General features: G+C 33.6%; 1 protein-coding gene across 1 annotated transcript in view; it reads right to left on the bottom strand.

Moving 5' to 3' along the window:
- The window catches only part of Cntn5 (contactin 5), a 1105367-nt gene that overhangs the window by 71073 nt on the left and 1014474 nt on the right, over positions 1 to 19820 (bottom strand). Inside the window, exon 18 of the mRNA XM_010642035.2 lies at positions 973 to 1131. Within this exon, the coding sequence (XP_010640337.1) occupies positions 973 to 1131 (159 nt within the window). The remainder of the gene's footprint in view (positions 1 to 972; positions 1132 to 19820) is intronic.

Here is a 19820-nt window from a genome sequence, read left to right as displayed (position 1 = left end):
CCTAGCCAGTGTGGATAACTGCTTCTGAAGGTAAATACATATCTAATAACCACCAAGCGAGTGTGATTTTACATATTCTTGCTGGACTGTAACATTTTGAGAGAGAAGAAAAGTGTAGTTACACAACATAAAAAGAAAACCATTAGGGTCAAAAATAATTTTTAAAATAAAGGGACTAGCTGGGTATGGTGCTACATTCCTGTAATCCCAGTATACTGGGAGACTGAGGCAGGAATAACAAGTTTGAGCAAAGTATGGGCAACTTAGAGCCTGTCTAAAATGTAAAAAAATTTAAAAAGGATTTGGTGGTAGTTCAATGTGTTTAAATACCTAGTACCATAAAATAAATATGTGGTAACTATATTAAAATCCTAAGAGTAGGCATTAAAATATTAGACTGTTTTAAATAACATAGTTCACATTAAATTTCTTTTTATATACAAAATCCATGTGTGATTGTGGAGGAGGAGCTCAAGGAAGTGGACAATGGAACAGTTTTACTCCCTACCTGGAATCTATACAACAAAATTTCAGAGTTTATTATAGAACTCTACTTTAACAAAAATTGCCAGTTGAGCTGGTGACACCTGATTGAGGCTTGGAGTTTCCCTGACAATATTGCCTTAATGTCCCTTTTTTTTTTAATGTCCCTTTTTTGATTTGATAATTATAGCATGGTTATGTAACATGTTATAATCAGGGGAATCTGAGGAGTGGACCTGCTATTTTTGCAACTTTTATGTGATTCTAAAATTGTTCTAACAAATCAGATGTGGTTCCTCTTTGGAACTTGAGAAAAGAAGAAAGTGATGGAGGTTGTGTTCCTCAGGTTCATGAAAAGACGTAAATAGCAGTCAATATTGTAATAAATAAGGCAAGCTTCCAGAATCCAAAAACATCTTAGATGATTCACGAATTTACCCCATGAGGTAAGAAGCTGATGTGTCTGAGCATTGCCCTAAGATCTCTTACCTGTTTTCACAGTTTGCCAGCCCAGGGAGAAGGGACTGCGAGCCTGCAGGTTATAGGAAGAGATCGGACTGTGGTTATCAGCTGCTGGGCTCCAGGACAGGGTGGCTGTGCTTTCCGTGATTTCCTCAACAATTACTATCCCTGGTGGGCCTGGGGGACCTATAGGAAAAAGGCAATGGATGAAGCTAAGTGCAGAGCACGACGAGGAGCCATGAGAAATTGTATTTCCAATATGGATCTCATCAAACAATGTAATCATCTTAAATATGTATTCACTAATGAAAATTGACAGCAAAGAGTTAGAGGATGAAAATTGGTTTCTAGGACTTCAGGGGGAACTTAATTATAGATTGAATATTTTCCTGATAGTTTGTGCCTAGAGGCAACTACTAATTAGCATTATATTTTATATGAAAAGAAAAAATTAAAACCAGACACAAAGATATAAATGTCACTATCAACTACAGCTGTTGCAATAAGTCACAGTTTACAAAGAAAGTAGCAGAAAGTTCTAGGCAATGCTATAGAAAATAAAAACAATTCCATTCATTCACAAAGCTATCGGAGGATGGGGCTAATTTCATGTTCAAAAAGTCTATCACATCCAGGCACTGTCATGCAGTCTATCAAGTACTTAAAATCCAACAAAAGAGATACAAAAGGATTTGAAATTATGTTGGTATGGAATAGGAGTAGGAAAGTACATATACCAGAAGTTGGGAATACATAAAGTTTGTTAAAAATTTAAAAGAGACTGTAATTAGGTTCATTTGTTGTAGGTATGGAGAGGGAGTGAATTAGAGACAGTTAATTGCCTTTGATGATGAAAGAATGGTAAAGAATGGTCGTGATTAATCTATGCATAAATGGACTTCTTCAATGAATAACTATCATCTGATTTGAGGAGAAATGTATCATTTTATTTTTATTCCTAAAATAGTTATTTAAATAGCATTAAAATATATAGGTATTCACATTTTAGTGGCTAAAAGTAACATCAGTTTTCTTACTGACATTTGTTCTATCCCATGACATGAACTATTCAAGTAGCAAGAAGGCTTTTATTTTGAATAAAAATATCATGCTGGTACTTTTAAGTTATAATTACTGAATTGGTTCTCATGTAGTAAGTTGCTCTCTAGATTTTGTGGTTAGGTAGTCTAAGAGGTATGGACTGAGATTGACTTCAAGGAGCTAAGAGATGACTGGGTGCCAAAGAGAAAGAGTAATTAGTCAAGATGTCTGAGTAGAGACTGAACAGTGAAATGTAGAAAGAGATTCCAAGCCTCTTTAGGGCAGATGACATTTCTAGAAGGTGAAGGATAAACATTTTACCCAAGATGGGCAGCAGCAGCAGCAGATGAAAGAAAGCACAGATTTGGAAAAAAGGGACTATTACTGAATCCATCAGGAAGTTGATAGGTAGAAGAATGTGACTGTGCGTGTAGGATTAAAGGACATCCCTGAGATGAGATGGCAGTGTTTCCACAAAGAGGGGTGAAAGAAGCTACATTGAAATAATGAAAACAGAAAGCCTTTGAGATAGCAATCGTGATGCTCACTTTTTCACTAATGAATTACACACACTGTCTACAAAACAGGATGATTGAGTGAAGAGACTGGGACTGGAGGATGAGAAGAAAGTTTGGGTGAGGCAGGTGATGAAAGAATGCAAAAAGAGAATACAAAGATTTTGGAATAGGATCGGAGTTCCATATTTATTAGACTACGTTATTTTGAAATGGAACTAAGCAAGTCAGGGAGGCTAGGAAAGTGGGAGCTGAAGAAGTTAGGGGGATGTATTTAGACGTAGAAGTTTGAAAGTGTGTGGCTATTTATTATCCCAGATGCCAAGGACATAGGTAATGGTCGAGGGATGTGGGGGTAGGGAGTAGGTACAGACAGACGAGAATAGGGGAGGAATCAGAGACAGGTTTATATTGGGAGAAAGATATAACACTAGAAATTTGTATTATAAAGAGAAATGGCCAGGATTTGTGATTTTTAAAGGTAGGGTAGTGTTGAGTGACATTTTGGTTTTCAGGAATGAAGTGAAGAACATGATTATTAAGCCCGGCAAGGTCTGGGCCTTATATAAAAATATGTTTAATATGTTCAGCAATATCAAAACAGTGGCTAATGTTGTGTTGATGAAAATAAACTGGATCTAGGTACTGAAGAAGTTATGTAATAAGTTGTGAGATTGGTGATAGTAATAGAAGTATATATAATAACTGACATATTAAATAAAATTATAGTAGTAGCTACCATACTCTCACTATCTTATAGGATGTTATACTACGTTATTTCCAAACATTAATTTATTCATTTATCACCATGTCACTGTGAGGTGGTCTTCATTATCCCTATTTAATAGAGATTATAATAGAAACTTGAAGAGATTATTTAGTTAAAAATAGGCAGTCAATGTCCACACCGTCTATTTGATTTTATGTTAGGCACTGGGCATCAAAGTCCATTCTTTATGAAAAGTAGTTACTAGCCCAATTCATTCTGCTATGAATGACATAGCTGAGATTTGAATACAGATGTGATTATAAAATCTGATTTGTTGAAAGAAGAAAATAGTATAGAGATCCTTCATTATTTTGCTATTAGTCTAGGAAATAGTTTCTATTGATGGAAGATAGCAAAGACAGTGTGTGTTAGGGAAAGGCCATTTAAAAATCACATAGAAAGGTAGAGATGTCATTTGAAAAACACATTAAGGCCATTTAAAAATCACATAGAAAGGTAGAGATGTCATTTGAAAAACACATTAAGGACTTTGTCTTAGTCTGTGCATAAAATGGCCACCCTTACTTCTTTGCTCTGTGTATAAGCAACTAATTCCTCCTGAAAACTGGAGCCTATTGTGAAATCTGGGCTGTTCTGTATCTGTTGGACTTGGTAGATAATGGTATATAACTTTTGAGGCAATATTTTAAGAAGCTTTGAGTCTCACTCCAGGGCTGCTAGAATAGATCCATGGGGAAAGCTAGCTGCCAGGTTAGAAGTCTGATTACACTAAGATAACCTTTACCTAAAGAAGAGCAAACTACCCATTTGGAGGGGCCACATTGAGGAGGAGACACTCCACTTGACCCCAGCTCTTCCAGGACACCAGATCCAAGCAAAGAAGCTTTCAGATGCCTTGAGCTTCAGCAACCATTTGCCAGGATCTGCCTGAGAACTCTTAAGCAAGAACTGCTTGGCTGAGCCTGTCAGTTGCCAAAAGCATGAGAGAAAATAACAGATGGATGTCTTAAACTACTAAATTTTGGGATAGCAATGGCAAATTGAATGTGATTCTAAATAGTTTCTTTAGAGGATTTATTCATTGATAAGGAATTTTGTCAGGAGTACCTTCAAATGGTATTAGAAAAGACTTGACATGTATATGTTATGTTTCTCTCAGAACTGCCAACAAATTTGTTTATTAAGCTCCTCTATAATGTTCCATTTCATGCATTCTATTTATTCATCTCTCCAAAGAGCATTTATAAGCAACTGCCTATATGCAAGATATGAACAAAAATACTGAGTAAAACAACAATTTGCTAACTCAAATCATTTGCCTTTCTGAGCACCAAAATCCTATGAAAATGTTTAGATTAGCACTCTTAACAGGTATATATTTTAATTATAGGCAAAAATTACTAAAAATAATTAACACCTTCAGCTTGAAATAATATTTCAATTTTGGAATAACATATTCAATAAATCCCCAAGTTCTTTTCTCTATACTATTTACTTGCCAAAATATATGATCCTTAGCAAAATAATTAGTGATAAGGACCGAGATTTATGTAGCCAGAATACTAAGGCAGTGTAATTATTTATAATTATAAACCATTGTTAAAAAAAACCCTAATTGCTCAATAATCATGTAATGTTTAAATTATAAATCCTTGTAAAATATTAGGCAGCCATTAAACTGTCTAATATTGAAAACTGTAATGGCATGGGAAATACAGTCTAATAAATGAATACTGTCCACAATTGTATGTAAATATATCAATACTAATTTGCCCAATATGCAAAGGAAATGAATGTAAAAGAAATGCATTAAATTATTACTCAGCGATGGGCATATAGATAACAAACTATTTTTTATTTTGTCTTTGGATTTTACAAGTCTATCCAATAAGCATGTAATACTTCTAAAATTATTTTTGAACTTCTTTTCGAGAAAGTCTCCAGATTATGACATTACGTGTTTTCCAAAATGTATTCCCTTTAACTAAACAAACATTCACCAAGTGCCTAGGATGTGTGAAGCACCGTATATGGCAGTGGCGAGTTATTACAGGACAAAGGGTCTCAGTCCTCAGTGTAGTAACCCCCACGGCAGAGATGCATCTGCCACAAAACAATGTGAAGTTGAAATATTGTTCTAGTGCTTTTGGAAGCACATTTTATGTCTCATTATAACAGTTGGTATATTGATTATAATTATTTTTCTGTAACTTCCACTGATCTAAAGCACCAGCATGGTACTTGACATAAGTTCAGCTCTCAACAAAATTTCTAGAAGAAAAAAGTGAAAGAAAGAAAGAAAAAGGAAGAATAAAGAAAGGAAAGAAAGGCAGGAGTTATACTGTGAGTTTGTAATGGATAACAGTAAGAAAAATATGTTTTGAAGTTTGATTATATTAGACAAGATCCTACATATTGGCCTCTTCTATTAAATCAAAATACATTTGCCTTTTTTTCATAAGTCAAGTTTAGAATAACAATTGACAGAATAGATGCACGATGAAAAAATAATGTGATTTAATAATAAAGCTTAAAAATCAATTATTTTTCTAAACTCTTACAAATATGAAATTTCTTCATGAACAAATTACTGTGATACTCTAGAAATGGTGCTGTGATTTACCTGATAAGAGAAATTATAATTTTTAACTATAATAAAATAAAAAAAATTTACATTTTTTATGTAGCTGTAGCTGGTATTTCCTCAAACCGTAGGGAAGTGCTATTATATAGCATCCCTAAAATACTTTATTTGAAAATTGGCAAATGAGAAAGACAGACACAGTGCAACCCTCTTCCTGGTGAGGACTGCTCAGTAAATGATAAGCCCCAAAGCCTTGAGCAGATACCTTGTGCTCATAGATTCAACCCAACCTCAGTCAGTGCACCCAGGATTACTACACTCATGCTTACTCTGATCACCTAATATTCAGTTTGAAAATTTTTTTCTCTGGAGGGGCCATTGACACTTGAAGCTGAAAAATGAGTAAGCTACATGTTTTTTTGTAACCTCTAAAGCTGTTATTATTTTACAGGCAACACAAAACAAAGACCTGGAAATTTTAAATGAAGTAGAATCATCTAATTCCAATTCTATTCGTTCAAGCAAGTAGTGCTTGAGACAGTAAAATTCTCCTCAACATAAGAGATCAAATCACAAGTGCAAGGTCCCAAGTTCTATCTCTGGCAGAGAGAGAGAGAGAGAGAGAGAGAGAGAGAGAGACAGAGAGGGAGAGAGAGAGAGACAGAGGGAGAGAGGGAGAGATCAAAGGATTTGTCTTGTTATTTGGGGGGGCAGCAATAAAAGAATTGAAGTAAAGTTTTAGTCTTCACAACAGTTAAGTTGGTCAGATGATGCCTGCAATGAGACTGTCATGTACTGACCTCTTAGGGTACAGTTGCCCTCCTCCTTATTTGCCACTGGTGGCGACAACTATGATGTGACTGTCCAGTCCATTAGGAGGAGCACTGTTTCACCACTCCAAGCAATACTCTGGCTCTGTCTCACCTACACCACCTTGCATTCTCTATGGCATTCTAAGACTCACTGATTCAACAAATATACCTACAATTAGACATTATGACTTACACAACATTTTTTTTCAGTTTGTTTTTTATCTTTACTTGATTTTAAGGACTATTTTGCTGTTTTTCCTCATAGAAAATTTAGGAAAAAATTAAAACTTGATGAGATTCAAAACAGTAAAGGGATTCTTGTTAAAAAATCATTTAAAACTAAAGTGAAAACTTGATGCCACATATACTACACTACCCTAAAATAGTTCTATTTTTGAAGCCTGTAAATAGTATTTGAGGACAGACATTTCTAAACACATGCAAAAACTTACTGTAGAGAAGATGAAAGCAGGGATGGGAATGATTCACAAAAGCAAAGTCCTAAACCGGTCCTTCAACAAGAAATGAGGCATAGCTACTGTCTAAAAGAATGAGTTAATTCAGATAAATATAATAACTCAAAACACAGCGAGTGATTTTTAAATTTTTATCATTTAGTTTACTCATTTACAGTGACTTATCCACTATAAAGGAAAACTCTGTATGGACTTAACTGAAAAAGCGATAAAACATTTTGATGAAAAGTAGTAGTTAATGATATGAATACATTTTTATAGTGCATTACAAATTGATACCTACCAATGCATATTAACAACTAGTTATTGAGGTTTTTGGTCTTTAGAATAGAGTTATAAGGAATTAAAGGATTTAATTATTTTAAAGGTATATTATTGACGGTATATTTTTATAAAAGAAAGTACCTAGAGATACATTCATGATATACTGGCTTGCAACATCCAACTTCATATTGTATTACATCATTTTTCCTTCATGTCCTCATCAGATACTTCTTACCGCTATGTCCCTGAACAGCACGGAAGACTTTCTTAGATTTATTTATTGCTCACTCACCTAATTAAGTGACCCTTTCCCAATGTTTCAATTACATGGGAATAACTAACTCCAACCAGTTGTAAGGATGCAAATGTGAAATGAGCAGTTCTACTTGATTTTTTTCAAAAGCAATTTTGTTTTCACTTAATTTGGAAAATCTCAACATTTAAAACATACATATAAGGGGTGATCAAAATATACAGTGCAAGTTTGCATTTCAAAATATTCCAGTAAAAGACACATTGTTAGTAATTCCCCTAAAAACACTTCAAGCACACCTCATCTTGCTACTTTCTGAGGTAGTTCTGGAAGTCCTTGTTCACAAGTGTGTTTTATGAGGTGTGAAAAAAAATATGCTGAACGCTGCTGCTGATTGCCATCCAAGGGAAAGGCAGGGTCATAAAAATATTGTAATGTGTCTTCATCCACCTCGTTCATCAGATTTGACATCATATAACTTCTGGCTTTTCCTCAAAGTCAAAATGACCATAAAGGGTAAATGTTTTGAGTCAGTTCACAACACTGAGGCAGCCATAATTACACAATTAAAAATGTTCATGAAAAAGAACTTCCAGAACTGCTTCAGAAAGTGGCAAGATCAATGAATGTGTTGGAAGTGTGTGTTGTAGGGGTTATTTCAAGTTTTAATGACAATATATCTTTTATTATTTTTTAAAATTTAAGCATGAATTATATATTTTGATCACTCCTTGTTCTACTTACCTACCTACATACCCACCTACCTACAATCATTACAACTTGGTTCCTCAACATGAAACTCAACTCTCCTCCCTTGGCTTACTTAATACCCGTTAAGACTTCAACAATCTCTAATGAAGGTGTATTTCCTTAGGAATGACTTTTCTGTCAACCCTGACCAGGTAGGTCACTGTATTCCATGTATTAATTGTACCATGTACATTTTATTTAGAGTTAAAATCACAGTTAAAACTTTCCATTCATATTTGGATGATGTTTATTAATTGTGGCTTTCTACCTTACATTTTAGATACAGAAGGACTGGAATTGTAATTTTTCACTATTCTATTGCAAGTGTCTTTAGAACATAATGTTAGTTATGGTACAGATTTACAGCAAATGACTAATTTTTATTAGCTTAACAGATTAGTGTAGCTGTTGACTTAATATTTACACATATTTTCACTTTTAAGAAATCATAATATGAAAAACAATCTTTATAAAATCTTATATAGCACTATTCTGAAAGAATGTTCTAAATATATATTAAAAACAGGATTCTCATTATGTTGCTTTCTCAACTTTGTTAAATGGAGCTAATTAGGCACCAACCTGGCCAGGTGTATTGCTAAACAAAAAAGGCAAGACTATTAGTGTCTTTCAAACTTTGATGAGGAGTGAAATTTCTGGCATGTTTGTAAAAAGAATGTAGACTTAATGAGCTTTACCTAAAAGCTACTGAATTTCAAATTTCTATGATTAGAGCTCCAGAATCTACATTTTGTACAAGATGTCTAGAAATTTTTTATGCATACTATATTTCAAGAAAAAAATGATCTAAAGAAAAAAGAGTTGGACAAAGAATCAGAAGAGCTTTACTGTAGTTATGACTCTTGCATGTGAAGACTTTGCAGCCTTGGGCAAATTTCTGAACCTGTTAAGTCCAAGTTTCCTTACTTTATAAAAAAAGTATGACAATATGTCTTATTATGAATATTATATAGTCTAAAGTATTTAAAAAGTACTTTGTAAGTAGGATATTCTGATTGGGCCGCTCGGTCCTCTGTGATGTGGCCAGTACCACTTAATCCCACAACAGTTCATTCTTTATTAAAGAAAATAACACATTTGATTTTATCAAAATAAATGAGAAAAGATATGAACTGACTTAGAAAAAAGTTATTCCCATTAGTATAACCAACAACATCTATCTTTTTTAGAGCTCACAAGATAAAACAGAAAATAATAGTGCTGAAATGATAATAATTTCATGTCCAATTATCAGGTAGAAGGCATTGTTCTCAATGTCACATACCTTCTAATTTTATAATAAATTTATTAATACCTCCTTTCCACAAATGCAAAACTGAGCCTCAGAAAATTCACACAGCTCACCTATGATAATGGTACATAATACTCCCAAAGTGGGTCTGGAGTTTGATTCTGCACGTGCATTCTAGTTTTAACTCCTTGTTCATACATAGCACTAGTACACATGATTCAGCATAGATGGGATATGCAGATTTTAGAGGATTAAAAATTATCAGCAGGGAAATTTTTTTACCAAATGAAAATAGATTTAGAGGCAGAAAATGTTTGCTAAAATAATGTGAACTTTTTTATTTACTTGCTGATAATTCACTTCACCTATCCCAATATAATATGAGGAATTAACCCTTTCTACTCCTTACCATTTTATGGATAGCCCTTTCTCTGACAAACTTGGCAATGTCTTCTGCTCAGTTCAGAAACCTACATCTTAGTTGATCAGATCATGACAATCTTATACTACAAGGTATTGGTTTGGGAGTAAGAATACTATCTAAACTGGTATAACCAGAAGGGATGGATGTTTGTACCTCAGTTAGGAGAGAATAGGCTAGCTGTAAGTCTGTTTCTTTGGGAATTAACCTTAGAGTAAGGCCAGAGCTGTAGGTGACAGAGTGGAGAGTTGGAACCAACCAGGATCCTAGAAGAAAATATTAAAACATTAGATCACTATTTTAAAAACCTGCTTTAATTTCTTGTCATCAGAGACAGCACAGGTCCTACCTCCTAAGCAGGTTTGGTTTAAGCTTTATGTTACTTGCTATTGGGAGCACCCCAGGAGAGTAAAGAGCTGGGAAGTCTCCTGTATTGTGAAGGATAAATACTAGAATGAGATGATTCCTTATCTTTACTAAGAATGATTATATTAGTATGAAAATATGAAAAGGATATATTAGAAAAGTGTCCATATTGCACATAAACCTCTTGTAATTAAAAATGACAAATCATTTGGGAAAACTGACAGAACAGTTGGCTAACTAGAAGTAAATAGACAATTAGGCAAATATAAAATAAAATGAAATATTAAAATGATTTAAAATTACCTATAGGACAATGAAATTATCACTTTTGGATAGAGACTTCAGACTTTAAAGATATAGTATAAAATGCATTGCTATGAAAAACTTTCAAATTGAATTAGAAGTTAAAGAAATGGCCTCATTTTATAAACCCATTATTAAACATTCTGTGTGTTCCTCATTGTTGCATTCATTAAAAAAAAAAACCCTATAAAGAGTTGAAGAGACTACCATGTAAGAGCAAAACCAAAATTCTACATCTGACAGCTTAGAAAGCCAAAGGCTGATTAGATAGTCTGTACCTAGGTTTTTATACAGACCTTGATATTTCATAGCAAATTGACTTAAGAATAAACCGTATATCTTTGAGACATAGCAAATCAGATATTGAGGCTATAAGGATGTTTGTTTCAATGAAGATTCCAAGAAAACAGTTTCTCTGGGTTAGTATTTAAAATGGAAAAGGTGATTGTGTGTGTGTGTGTGTGTGTGTGTGTGTGTGTGTGTATGTGTGTCTATGTGTCTGTGTCAAAAGTGAGAAAATACATATGGGAAAAGACTGGAAAACAAGGCATTTTGAAGAGAGAGACAGCAGATGACTTATATTTGAGCAGATAGCAGTATTTATAAAACTGGAAGAAAGTAGGTTTAAAGATTTTAACATTATAGCAATGAGTTTGGACTTAATTATTCAGGGAGTATAGAACCAGTAAATGTTTCTGAACTGAAGGCTACTGACACACATTTTTGTATATAAAATTATGAACGAAATATTACTCTAAAATATAAAGTGTAAAAAATCATTGTTAGTGGGCTGGGTCAACAAACCTAATTCCATTAGATTTCATATGCTTTGTGTTTGCTTATGACAAGAAACAGGTGGTAGAAGTTAAAAGTTGACAGGAGAGGTATAAAGGAAATCAGGGGCTTCAAGGTAGGAATTAAGTGGGACATAATGGTGATTATTCAAATCCTATGGAGTCCATGGGAAATTCAGAAAAATTCAGTGAATGTAGAAGGACTTATTAGAAGAGATTCAAGAAGCAATTTCCAGTGGTTTCATGTCCCAAGTTTGAGAACATTATAAACATGGCAAGTTACAGCTCTTATAGCTGCAACTAGGGCCAGATAACAAGATGCTGGGTCCTTAGTTGGGTTGTATATTAACTGATAGTTCAAATTTTCCCTGTTGGACATATAATCTTAAAGGAGATCTAGCCTTTCTCTAGGTCACCTTTTAAATTTTTTCCCATATATTCCATGTATCCAGAATCTAGCATATTAATCATTCTTTGCCATTTACATTTAGTTTTTTAAATTCAGTTTATTAATTAGTACATGTGCGCAGTGCATTTACATTCCTTATGAGAAGTTGGTACATGTACCATGTGCATAAGACATCTTAATTCCTTTCATCCTCCCCATCCTTCCCCTCCACCCCCCTCCTTCCATCTCTTGATCTTCTTCCCCTTTGAGAAAGATCTATCTCCCTACTTCCTATTATCTATCTTTTCTTTTCCTCTTTATATTTTATTGTGGGTTTCTCATATAAGAGAAACTATGTGACACTGAAGCTTGTGTGTCTGATTTATTTCATTTAACATCGTGGTCTCAAGGTACATTCATTTTCCAACAAATGATTCAAGTTTTTCTTTTATGGCAGAGTATTACTCCATTGTCTGTATATGTATTTTCTTTATTCATCTATTAATGGACATAGAAGCTGCTTCCAAGATTTAGCTATTATGAAATTGTGCTGGGTTTGCATATATAACTGTAATATGATGTTTTTAACTTAGGTTTTAAAATTTAGGTCTATATTACTAGTGATAATGTATGTGTATGCAGTGTAAAAATTTGGATGGATTAGAAAGTGAAATGGAGCCATGAGAAATTCTGAGGGTCTTATAGAGTGCCAAGTTTCAAAGGCAATTCCTGAAAACCCTTTCCCCTCAAACTACTCCCACACTTTACCTTCCCACTCTCCGTCCATATGTATTATATAATACATATTTATTTGACTTTTACAGGATACAGAAATATATTTACTATTAGTGTATATCATTATGGTTTATTCAATTACTGTGCCATACTTTGTCCATTCTTTCCCATTTATCTGACTCAATCTCTTTGAAGAAAAAGATTTCCTATTCATTCATTCCTTTACACAGTATATTTAATTTATTTCTATAAGTTTATTGGTACATTTTAGGTATAAAGTACAGTTACATTCATCATTGGGATCTTGCACCTTTACATGATGTATCTTGGTTCTCATCTTCCCCCATTCCTCTGCTCTCCTTTCACCCCTTCCACCCTTCTCTTTTTATAAACACTTTGTTTCCATTTTTTCCTTTTCTTATATTATTTATTTTCCCTTCTTTCCTTCTTAATTTTTTTCATCAATTTTGAGGAAACATTTACTCTCTCTGGACTCTGGAGATAAGGTAGTACATAAGATAAGGAAAACTGCCCTTCCTTCTATGAATCTTGTATTCTGGGAGAAAAAGAAAGTCAATAAATGAATGAGTGAGATACTTTCAGATAGCAATGAATGCAATGAAGAAAGTAAAATGGGGTGAAAATCAGGCAGGGAAGATGGGGCACTATTAGCTAGGGAGCTGAGGAATAAATGAGTCAGCTACATGTGTAAATACTATGGGCAAGAGTCTTTTAGGAAGAGACTATTAGTGGATGAATTCATAAGTGTTACTAGGTATGGCATATTTGAGAAGCAGAAAGCTCATTTGATTGGAGAAGAATAAAAGAGGATAAGGAAGCAAGGAGTTAATGTTGAAAAGACCAGCTGCTGGGTATCCTATAGTAGAGGAATTTGAAGGTAATGGCAAGAAATTTGTATTTCATTCTAAGTGTGACTTGGAAGTCACTAGATAACATGTGAGAAAAGTCAAAAGAAAAACCTTAAAACAGATCTGTTGGAAGCCCTTAGAGGGTTTTGCAAGCTTTTGAGAGAAACTCTGTTATTTAAAAAAGTACCATTCTTCTTTGCAAGAGTGTTTTTAAACAAATGTCAGTCATGAGCATTCAACAAATCACTTTTCCAAGGTTTTTTTTTTTTTTTTTTTTTTTTTTTTTGTTTTTTTTTTTTTTTTTTTTTTTTTTGTATTGTTGCTTAGTAGATGTCAGTGTAGTTTCAATGACAGTAGCACTTTCTGAGACTCCTACAGTTTTCCTGTCTTTTGCAATCTCACTTGCATGATGATTCTAGTTAATTGTATGCAAAACTAAAACTGACACCATCCTTCCCATATACCAGTCTTATGTAACTGGAATTTGATGACATTTATCCTATATATTGTTTATGACTATGTGGTTGTCATTAGAGGACTGAACTATGACTCAGCTCTATGGAGTTATACAGTTGATGGAGATTAGTGAGTCGTAAGCAAAAGGGTCTCATGTCATTTTTGCCTGAAGCATTTAATTGCCAATGCAAAACTCCCCAGAGAGTTATGTGAAATGTTTTTACTTAAACATTTCTATGAGATTTTTTTTTTGAAAAATATTCTCCTGGTCAATTATCACAAACTTCAGGTGAAAGGCAAATTAATGTTTTCAAGCAGAAGGTACAAATATTTAATGTAATTTTACATTAATTGAAGTTGTACACACTTCACACATAATAATATAAAAGTAAACTGTCCATTAAGGTGATAATTCTGAGATCAGATATCTGAGAGTCTACTGTACAAACTGTCAAAAATAATTAAAAATAGTCAACTTGCTTATTTCAAACTTCAAGGAACCTGGATAATATCCTGAAACTCATTTATTAAGTTAGTATTACATAAATTCTAAGAACAGATGACTTAAAAAAATTTTATAGAAAATAACACATGAAGTGCTAAAATATGCAAGGTATTATGTTTTGGCATAGTTTTCTATAAATCCAGTGTTGAGTGACGTGATGGATCATTATAATTCTGTAATGCAGATTAAAATCAAGAAAATAATGTATGATTTTAAGGTCTTTTACTATTCAGTCTTTCTATTCAGTTATGAATAATTTAGAAATACCCCTATGATTTATTTTCATAAATATACCACATATGAATTTAGAATTATTATTATTTCAATGGCAAAATGGAGCAATGGAGTTATAAAACCATTCTCTTTAAGACCAGTACACCCTTGAGAATATTATGGACTAAACTCTATTAAAGCTTTAATAAGTATTTTTTTCCCTGAAGTAGAAATTTGCACTTGTTCCAATGTATTTAGATTTTCTTTCATTATTTTTCTGGAAATCAACATGTTATACTGGATATTGAGACTATGGAAATGTTTTATAGTCATGCAAATGAACAAAATTTGACAAAATTAATTTAATTACCTGAAAAATCAGTCCCCTGAGGACTTACAGGAGAATGTCTATTCTTCCTTAACTATTTAAGATATAATAAAGAACTGGCTTATACTCTGAGTTTTGCTATACAACGATAGGAAGAGGGTGTAACATTACACAGTATACCATTATATCTCAGAACAAACTGAAAGATGATTGCTATTATATGGTGACAGTGAACTTGGTAAAATCCTAATGCCACCATCTAAGTCACTTGGAGAAATGAAGACAGAAGGCTTTTGCAGAAGTGCTTTAATAGAGCAGTCCTTCAGGTTGGATGATTTGTAGCAGATGTTCCCCATCACAGATGGATTATAGGAAGAGGGTAAAACACAGATTGTCTTGTTCGGTGGGGTATGATTGATACTGCTTATTAGCTTGACTTAACATTCTATATGCTGAGGTTTTGTGATAAGTGAGCCATGATTTACTGATGTATTCAGATCAGATGATAAAATGGTTTTCAAACAGTGATTAGGTACTTTAAATGAAGTTCACTAATAAGAGTTTTATTTCTTAAATTGGCATTAAATAAACAATTGTATGAACCAATAGCCTCTTGAAAAAAACGTGTGATTAAAACAGACTTGTTTTATGCCATGGTTTTCTGTGATTAATGAACACTTAACTAAATCAGAATGCTGACAAATGAGAATGCTGATGCTTCAGTATGAATGACTAACTTATGTGATTTCCAAAATAAAATTTTGAGAGTTTGTATTTTTGTCCTAGAATAATTCAAAATTCAAGATATAATTCTAGAAGAACTTGAAGGTCATTCATACTATTTGTTTTCATTTTTTAACCTAAGTATTTAATGTGACCATTCTATTTCACAATTATTTTCAAAACTTTTAGTGTTCTTTAGTGGCATTTAGGAAAGCTTTCAACTCTCTATGTTAATTTTTGTATTCCTTTACTCTCCAAGAAACTGGGAATATGACACCATCTTATATAGACACAGAGTGTATAACTAATTTTTAAGATATTGAATATTCTTTTAAGCCTAATTTTCTAATACATATTTGGTGCTGATTTAATATATCAGTTTGGTGACTGTTATATGCAGATCGTGATGATTATCACTAATAAGGAAGTAGTACTCATAAAACTGTGGTCTCTGTTATTGTTTGGTTTCACATATAATTCACACATAATATAATTCATATATTTAACTTTTTCTTAGTCATGTCTTCTTGGTGATTTTGTATAAGTATACTTGAAACACTTTAGTAAGTAAGAAGAGGTAGTCAAAATGCTGTATATTACCTTTAGAATATATTATTAAATTATAATAGACAAGATGAATAAAACAATGAGAATATTACTGGATAGGAGCTGGAAATTGTAACTTACTCCTTGTGTTCAATCCCCAGCACAGTAAAAACAAAAGGGTATTTCAGTCAATTCACAATGAGCTAGAATTACCTATTGGGTAAATGCAGACAATTTTCCTAACTACACATATCATGTAGAATGTGTATGTTTAGATCATTAAGGAAAGGGGAAGTGGAAATTATTCTAAAATGTTAAGACTGTCAATATCAACCACTTATAGACAAGCACTCCCATTTGAAATCTAATTCCACTGTTTAAACTAGCACTGTTTAAACTATCCTTTCATCTTGTTTTGAAATATATTAGGAGACAAACTCCAAAAGAGGTAAAATGACTTTCCTGTGGGATGGTTATATAGTTTGCGTCAGAGAGAAATAAAATGCCAACATGTATCTTTTTTCTAATATGATACTGTATAAACTGGGTCAATGGATTATTATCACAGACACTATAAATAAATTGAGTGATTTTTAAATTAGGTTATTGAAATTTAGCTAATGTTCACTGGGTACCAGCTCTGAACTAGGCCTGTTGGGAAAGCAGCTATAGTGCCTTTTTCAAATGGAGCAGCACAAACCTCTCCACTAGTTTTTGCCAATATATAACCTGAAGAATAATCCTTTATACATCATCTTTGCAATTTGAATGTAATTGAAGTTATTTTCTATTTTAATAAATTGTTCTTTCTAACTCTGGAACAGTTTTCCCCTGTTGCCATTTAGGTTTTAGGAACCAGAGCAGACCCATGTATGGCTAAAAGTAAAATCTACTTATCTGCTCAAGCAATGACAGAGTAGAGACCTGTGAACGTGGCTGCCAATCTTTATACATAGTGTATCAATTAGGTATTCCCTACACATGCTAAGCAATGATATCTACACATTTCAATTTTTAAAAATAAAATTAAAGCTTTCCTTTTAAAAAGATGTCTACTAAGAGCAAGTCACGTTCTTTTCTTGGTGTGTACAGACATCATCTGGTGTTCAGGGATTTTTTTTCCTTACTCATTCACTTTACTTGGTCTGATTCATTAGAGAGCTAATTGTCTCTGTAATTCCAAGCTAAGGAGTAGTTTGGGAAACACAGACATTACCTTTGCCAGGTGTGTGGGAGGACAAAAATATAATCTGCAGTACAAGTCAGAAAAGTTTCCAATCAAGTCCTTTCTCTGTTGGAACTGCTTGGAATTTATATTTTTTAGAGAAGAAAACCAGACTACATGGTGAATGATGTTACAAAAAAAAAATCAAGGAGATGATTAAGGATTGTGGATTTTGGAACATAGGCTGAAACAAAACAAGATTTTAGAATAGACATGAAAGGGAACTTACCAAGTTTTCTTTATCTTCTTTGAAGATGTGACCTGCCATTGGGTCACATTCAGTAGAACTTGTACTTGAAGCTTGGGTTCTGGGTGACCACAAGTGAGTTATCAAAAATGGGCCACACAATGTGAATGTGTCCTGCAAGACTATGCATTCCAGGGATCACAAGCTAGTACTCAGTAATCAAAGGACTGATAAAACACACTGGGTGACAGCTACTGGAAACAACGTATTTGAAAAAACAGGACTGGGGATTTAGCTCAGTGGTGCTGCCGCTTGCCTTGAAAGTGCATGGTCCTGAGTTAGATCTCCAGTACCAAAACAAAAAGAAAGAAAGAAACAGAAAAATCAGATTGTAAGTGGGATTGGGAGTTAGATTAAGCTGTGTCTATGTTAAGTGTATGAGGGCAGGGGATCCCCAGTACCCAGAAAAAAATACAAAGTGTATGAAAAGTGAAAAAATAGGATTATTTTTCTAAATCATTTAAATAGATAAAAGGTCCTTCCGAAATTTTTTAAAATAATATTGGTGAGGTTAAGACTATTCTTAAGATTTGAAATCTATTTTGTTATCATGACTCTTGGGAGTTACTTATTTAACAATAAGCAGGACAAGAAATATTAAGTGGTCTAAAGAGCAGTAGCAGTCGGAATGACAGTCAATACACTTTGAAAGTCCCTGGGAATTTTGTCCTTGCCCCATAATTGTGGGGTTTACGAGATTACAATGAGAGAATAAAAATAGATCATGCAGAGAGAGGTCTTGCGTTTTTTGCTGGTTAATATTTCTCATGGCATTGTGTTTAGAAATGACTCCTTTTTATCAAATTCCAAAGCATCTAGATAAGAAGGCTCACAAGATGTCCTAAGAAAAGAATCATCAGAATCTGATGATATTCTAGAGCATTGGCAAGGTATACGATCAGAATTCCCGGTTTTTCAGTAAAATTCATGGTATTCACAACAAAGTATAAGATAGAAAGTGGTGACCAATAATGTTTGCTGCTCACAAGGTCAAAAATTAGATATTCTAGTACTAGCCTCAAGGAGAGATGGCAATGAAGAAGTTGGTTTATTTGTGAACTGATACAGAGTAACTTTTGTTCTTCCTCAATTTAAGCAAATGGCTACTTGCGCGCTATACGACTCTGCCAGCAGGTGTTTCTGATAAACATTCTCTTATTCCTAGGCAGGGCTTATTTCTTACAGAACTCTCTCCTTTCCCTTTCTCCTACTCTGATCGTCCCCCCCTCTTTCCCTTTATTCCTCTTATCTTTTCCTCCATAAATAGTTTTTAATATTTCAGGAATTATAATGTGTCAGAAACAAAAATGGGTTTAGTGAATACTGTGATGAATGAAGAAAGACGTCCAGCAGTTAACAGTGAAGGGTAGTATGTTAATTAAATGTGCTGGCTTTGAAGGCAGTCTGCCTAGACTCGCCTCACTATTCTTCCACCTGTTAGGGTGACATTCAATAAGTACCTAAACCTCTCTGTGCCTTATTTCCTTATCTCCAAATTAGGAATAAAAGTAGTACCTCTCTCAAATTATTTTTATGTGATATTCTACCCAGGTTCTGTGAAAGAATTTGTATGTAGACTTTACCACAGTACCTGAAATACAGCAAGAACTTAGTAACTGTTAGCTGAATTTTATTTTATTGCCAATAATGGGATTTATGGTAAAAGAGTGAAATACAATGTTAATACAATAGTAACGGTGCTCCTTGCATTATATAGTAAAAAGGTGTGGTCATAGCATATGATGTTCATGGTTAGCTAGTTCTTAGCTAGTGGCTGTCCCTTATTACATGCTTTATAAATGTATGATGATCAAGTATTAAATGAATGAATGAAAAGTGAGGTCAAAATTAACCTACCTATCGGAGGTCACAGAAATAATAAGAATGTGTGAGGATGTGACCCAGTCTGATTTAAAATCTGAGTTTCCTCAGATTTTGCACTGCATTTCATACATTATTCCTTGCCTTTCTCTGCCTGCTGTTCTTTGATTATTACACCCATTAGTCCTCTGCGCTTGCCCTATTCAGTGTCACCAAGTATTTTCCTATTGCTAAATCACATTTTATATATATATATAT

Source organism: Fukomys damarensis, unplaced genomic scaffold (genome assembly GCF_012274545.1).
Source record: "Fukomys damarensis isolate Sample0158 unplaced genomic scaffold, DMR_v1.0_HiC HiC_scaffold_16, whole genome shotgun sequence".
Classification (NCBI taxonomy): domain Eukaryota; kingdom Metazoa; phylum Chordata; class Mammalia; order Rodentia; family Bathyergidae; genus Fukomys; species Fukomys damarensis.
This window is presented reverse-complemented; position numbering and strand designations above follow the sequence as displayed.